Genomic DNA, 6,000 nt, shown 5'->3' with positions numbered 1-6,000 from the left:
GATGCACACCCTGAAAGAAGGCAGATATACCTCAATAGAAAAGAAGGGGAGGTGGAGAAAGGACATAAAGGAAGAAAGAAAAAAGAAAATGTTTGAACTCAGCTTTGTTCATTAGGTAGAAACTATAATAAATTATCTTGACTTTGCCATTACATTGTGTGTGTCTCTGTGGTGTGTGTTCTTGTCTATGTGCTGTGTGTGTGTGTTTCTGTGTGGTGTATGTGTGTGCACTGGTATTCCCTGCATTATGGGACCCAAATGCGCCCACAGGTATAGTTATAACAGTAAACTTTCATCTTGTGGGGACATTTATTTGTTTCCCATGAGGAAAACAGCTTATAATCTAAATCATACAGAATGAAGTGTTTTGAAAACCTAAAATAACTGTAGTTTTGTGTTTTGAAAATCTAAAACAACTATAGTTTTGTTTTGTGTCAGGGGTAGGTTTAGGTGTAGTGTTAGTGTAAGGATATAGAAAATACAATTTGTACAGCAGGAAACAATTATGCCTATAGCATGAACCCATAACAGTAGAAATATTAGTGTGTGTGTGTGTGTGTGTGTGTGTGTGTGTGTGTGTGTGTGTGTGTGTGTGTGTGTGTGTGTGTGTGTGTGTGATCTTGTTTTTTTGACATATCAGGACAAAACTCTGTATAATGACATGAGTATGACACAGGTATTACAAGGAGAGGGTGACTTATGAGGACATAACCCATGTCCCCATTTTTCAAAACGCTTATAAATCATACAGAATGAGTTTTTTTGAGAAAGTAAAAATGCACAAAGTTTCCTGTGAGGGATATATATATATACATATATACATATATATATATATTCAAGATGCCTGATTATGTACACTTAGTTAAAATACATTTGCAGTGTAAAGAGAGGGACATTTTAGCTCTTATTAACTGAGATGAGAGTTTCCTGTAACAGTGTGGACATGTGGTGCTTACACATCTGAGGAATTTCGTGAAAAATTATTAAGGAATATTATCCTGAGCTGGACCAACATATTTTTCTTATAGTGTAACAATGCCCTTTTTCAGATAAAATGATTACAGAATATAATTATTTTTTTTATTTAATATTATTTTGCATGCGAAGTTACCAAGCTGAAATGGCACCGAATAGTAATGACAAATGTCACCAACTCATGCATTAATACACAATATGCAGTGTACCAAACGATTATTATTGTTTGACGTTATCAAAGGTATCCAACATAAAGTGGGACAAGTGTAATTTTAATTGTGTCTTAAAAAAAAACAACCTTTAAAGGAACGAAAAAAGTATTTCCCCCAGAAACATTTAACAAGTGCCGATTTATTAGTATCGTTTAACATTGCTTTTTAAAATATTGAAAACATTTGAATAAGTTTGTAAATGAATCTCCTTTCCACCGAAAATGATGCCATACATGACTCACATTCCTAATTTGAAAGCTAATGATTAAACTAAAGGTTATAGCATATATAAATGCAAACTCGGGAGAGTCCTCGTTACTCCTCCCCCGTGGGTGGGTCTGATGGGAGGTTCACACACTGAAATCCGATACATGTGCCTACAGATGAACTCTTGTCCTCCTCGTGAGTTTGTCCTGATCGCTCAGTCCAATCGGCTGGTATAAATGGAGATATCGCGCGAGCCGTGCTTGCTTCTGGATTTCTAGAGCCCAAGCTAAAAGAATGATCTCATTTCACAGCGCCGATCATACGCTGGTGCTTTACGTACTTTGTAATTTCTTTAATATTAGTCTCTTTTGAGAATAGCTTTAACCGGTTGGACTGAAGGCTTAAAGCAATGGATCCAGTAACGAGGTGGACACCACAACAGGTTGTTGACTGGATGAGGGGTGAGTTTCGGATTTAGTTCCTGCATAATATGTGCTGCTTGTTGTTTTTTTTTTTATTTTTTTTTATAGATATAAATGGTTTCTCTCGGTTTAGTTAGCTAGTGTAAGAATCTGGAGCGTGGGCTTTGTTTATCTCCACTTTCGATGAAACCAAGATTAGTGTGTCAACAATGCAAAAAAGCAACAACAAAAAAAAAAAAAAAAACAACAACAACAACAACACTTGTATGTTTGAAGAAACTCGTGATCCTATCGTGTGGCAGAAAAATAAATATATTTATGAAACGAACATCCACTATACTGCGCGTCTTTGATTGTTATGCACGCATGTTATGTGGGAGTATTTTACTCCCACCGTTCTTGTGATTGTTGAAGACCGTATCAAACCGTTCATCGTTTTTCACTTCTAGAAGATAATTATATTCTGCCATCAGAGCAGATGATTGTCACATAAAGGACTGTTCTTGAGTGTTGAAGAACTTGCTCGTGTAGTAGTGAATTACAGTTGAAATTAAACTTGTCCAAGTGTGAATGCAAGTCAAATTCAAATGTCTTGCTTGAATTCGAATCGAGTTCTGGTTTTGGTATTTGTACATGCGTGATCAGTGAAAGGAATTATCAATGTATGAGTCATAGTGTAGGAGTCAGATGTGAATTGGACCACCTGTTATAATATAAAATGTTTATAATTATTATTATTATTATTATTTTTATCATCATCATAATGTTTTCGTACGATAAGCTTATGGTCCAATGAGGATGTTGTGTTAGTGGTGAATCCTAAATTGTATGAAACACAATAACCATGCATGTGCGATTTACCAGTTATGAGTATAAAATTATCTGTTAAGAAATATAAGGTTTTCTATCATATCCCAGGCATATAGGCCTAAGTAATTTTTTTAAAGAATGATTGTGTTTTGTTAAATTCAAATAATAAGCATTTGTATCAGTGGGTCTTAAAAGGTTGGCACGCTGCTCTAAATATGATTCATAGAAGAAAAAAAAGTAGTTAAATTGTTTACTTGATTTATTTGTCCTTAAAGTAATAAAGTGTATTTTTAGATCTTTATATGGTCAAATCTTTCTGGAATTTGACTAGGTACCTAAGAACTCCATAAAATGTTATGTTTGTCCCTATGTTATTAATGTTATAATTTCATGTCTTTGTGGTGAGTCCCTTATATTAATTTATTTAAGGAACACACATTAATTTTTCATTTGTCTGACAGTACACTTATTGACACTTATTGAGTGTGGGCATCCTGGAGCTATAACTTGCTTAAGGGCACAATGGTGACAGTTAACGGATTAACCGTTGCAGGTTTGAACCAACAACATTCAGTTACCAACTTAAGTCTTTAACTGCTACTCATGCCAGATGACTCTAAATTAAATTTGAATAGCCTTTGAGCACATACAGTGATATGTAAGTGTAACTGTACTACATTGCCAACATCCAGAAAAAAAGAACAAAGAGCAACCATTTTCTGTTGAATGAAATGCCCTTAGGCTTTAAAATGGTTTGGTTCATGTGGAGCCTTCTCTTTACTCTCAGTGTCATTTTATTTATTTTTGGGTTTATTTGTACTCAGGAGAGTTAGTTGAATTAAATGTCCCCCCCCCCCCCAGGAAAGAGTAGCCTACCTTCCAGGTTTATTTCATTTATATTTATTAAGATGCATCATGTTCTTTGCCTCCTGTTATTCTATTGGTAGCTTTAGCTTTATAACTTTAACTTTTTTATTTATTTATTGAATTTTTGCTTCTGCTGTTGAAAAATGGTCTAGTTGATTTGAACACATATGAACACATTTTCCCATTCTCACACTTTCTACCATGCGAACATGCATGAACAAACAAACAGTAAAAGTTGAATGTCCAGTCTTTAAAAGTTTTTCTGATTTGGAGTGAATTCATGGAATGTTCTGCAGAAACTGGAGTGAATAATTTCACACTTACGAGTTATGTTGCAGTCCTACTCCCACACTTGTTGAAGGACAGCTGGGTGCCTTACATTCTTTTTTTAAATCTTCAGAAGCATCCAAAAAAATAAAAAAAAGTTCTCAAACTACTGAGATGATTGAGTTACAAAACCTAGGTAGGGATGCACCGAAATGAAAATTCTTGGCCGAAACCGAAAACCGAAAAAGAGAAAACCAAGGCCGAAAACCGAAACCGAAACACCGAAATAAATTATGCCAATTATTAGTACCATTGCATTTATTGCTATGACCGTGTACTAACTTTACTAAAATTAAAATATTGCAATTGCATAAATTAATATTAAAGTTTCAAAGATAATTACAATTACATAACTTATTTAAAAAAAATACATAAAAATACATAATTACAAATGATGTAAATATTTATTAAGCACATTGCAACAATGCACAGTATAAAATAAAATTCACACTAAAAATGTATCCCACTCATGTGTATATTTAATAATAATGTACAGGCCTACTGGCCTGCAGAAAGGTTTTAAAATGAACAGTTCTCTTATAAAAACAAAGTGCATTTAGGTGAAGTGTATTTGAAATTTTTCTATGTAGGACTAGAAAGTGCATTACTTCTCCAGTTGGCAAGACTGTTATCACTTCTGGGGATGGGGACTTCAGACAGATAACCATCTAGCTGTTGAGCAGTTGAGCTTGTCATCTGCCTGACATTTGAGAAATATTTGAGAGAGTGTATTTAAATAGGGCCAGGGCATAAATAAACATTTTTATCAAATTAAAGCAGAAATCTAGCAGAAAATCTAGCATAAATATGGCTACAATCTGATATTATGTATGTATATATGTTTGTGTGTGTGTATAAGAACAAAATAGCCAACGTATTATTATTATTTGAGGCACTTTCTTGCAGAATTCCACTGAACATATCAGACAACGAGTGTGCAATGCCACTCATCTGGTGCAGAGACGAGTCTTTTTTTTCTGCGCTCTGATCTCAGTCTCCTGCGCTTGGCGCTTCTCCGTCTCCACGCGGGTTCTCCGCATCCAGCGCGGCCTGGATCATTTCTCGTGCGCGCTGCCTTATTTCCGCATCCAAGTAATGGTCATTATAACGCGGATCAAGCACATTCGCGATGAAGTGCAGAGGATCCGAAAAGATCTCAGTGAGACGTGTGCTAACAGACTCTATAAGTACTTTTCTTTGTTTTTACTTCGTGTTCCGTCTTAATCTCTTTGTTAGGAGACGCTTGGGAATAAAGGAATAAGAAGAGAGAGAGAATGTTCTCACTGTTGTTAAGTGAATGTCGCGGGGAGCTCGTGGTCTTTGCTATGCAGGTGCACGTGCAGGTCGCGGTTTATGTTTGCGTCATCACAACATTTCGGCCGTGTTGTTTCGGTGATAAAAGTCTATCGGCCGAAAACCGAAAAGGCCATTTTCGGCCGAAAATTTTCGGTGGCCGAAATTTCGGTGCATCCCTAAAATGATCTAAATGATGCAAAGCAATACAATTATTCTAATAGTCAGGGATGCATTTTATCAGACATTGGCTGATTTAAAAACAGCTGATGATCAGAGCTGAATAAATCCTGTCAGTCAAAAACATGAAAGGAAAAACATGTCAGACTTCAAGTTGTGTTTTAAGAAAGTTTTCTCATGTTAAACTTAGGGCTGTCAGAGTTAATGGGGAAGTCGTGGCCTAATGGTTAGAGGGTTGGACTCCCAATCGAAGGGTTGTGAGTTCTAGTCTCGGGCCGGACGGAATTGTGTGTGGGGGGAGTGCATGAACAGCTCTCTCCACCCACTTAGGTGCCCTTGAGCAAGGCAAGTTCACTGCTCTGTGAAAAGTGTGTGTTCACTGCTCTGTGTGTGTGCATTTCGGATGGGTTAAATGCAGAGCACAAATTCTGAGTATGGGTCACCATACTTGGCTGAATGTCACTTCACTTTTTTTTTTTTAACACGATAATAACACATTAATGCAAAACTATTTAAAAGAGCGCTGTTAACATATTAATTATGTGTTACATTGCTCTTATTTTTCACTACATGTCTTTTCACTGTACATATATTTAAAAACTATACCTGCATATAATTACATGTGTAATTAATTTCTGTAATTATGTCAGATTACAACATTAATCCAACACATACTTTTAACAAAGACCTAAAACTAATCATACCAA

General features: G+C 35.8%; 1 protein-coding gene across 3 annotated transcripts in view; it reads left to right on the top strand.

The window, feature by feature from the left end:
- Positions 1 to 1,563: 1,563 nt before the first annotated feature.
- Positions 1,564 to 6,000, top strand: part of LOC113117005 (connector enhancer of kinase suppressor of ras 3) — a 73,275-nt gene continuing 68,838 nt past the window's right edge. For 2 of the 3 annotated variants that reach the window (XM_026285355.1, XM_026285354.1), the window contains exon 1: positions 1,564 to 1,855. In XM_026285355.1, coding sequence (XP_026141140.1) covers positions 1,804 to 1,855 — 52 coding nt within the window. In that variant the 5' untranslated portion in view covers positions 1,564 to 1,803. The remainder of the gene's footprint in view (positions 1,856 to 6,000) is intronic. The other variant, XM_026285356.1, reaches the window with a different exon arrangement.

The sequence above is a fragment of the Carassius auratus genome, chromosome 17 (genome assembly GCF_003368295.1).
Source record: "Carassius auratus strain Wakin chromosome 17, ASM336829v1, whole genome shotgun sequence".
In the NCBI taxonomy this organism is placed as follows: domain Eukaryota; kingdom Metazoa; phylum Chordata; class Actinopteri; order Cypriniformes; family Cyprinidae; genus Carassius; species Carassius auratus.
Note: the sequence above shows the minus strand (reverse complement) of the source record. Positions and strands in the feature narration are given on the sequence as shown.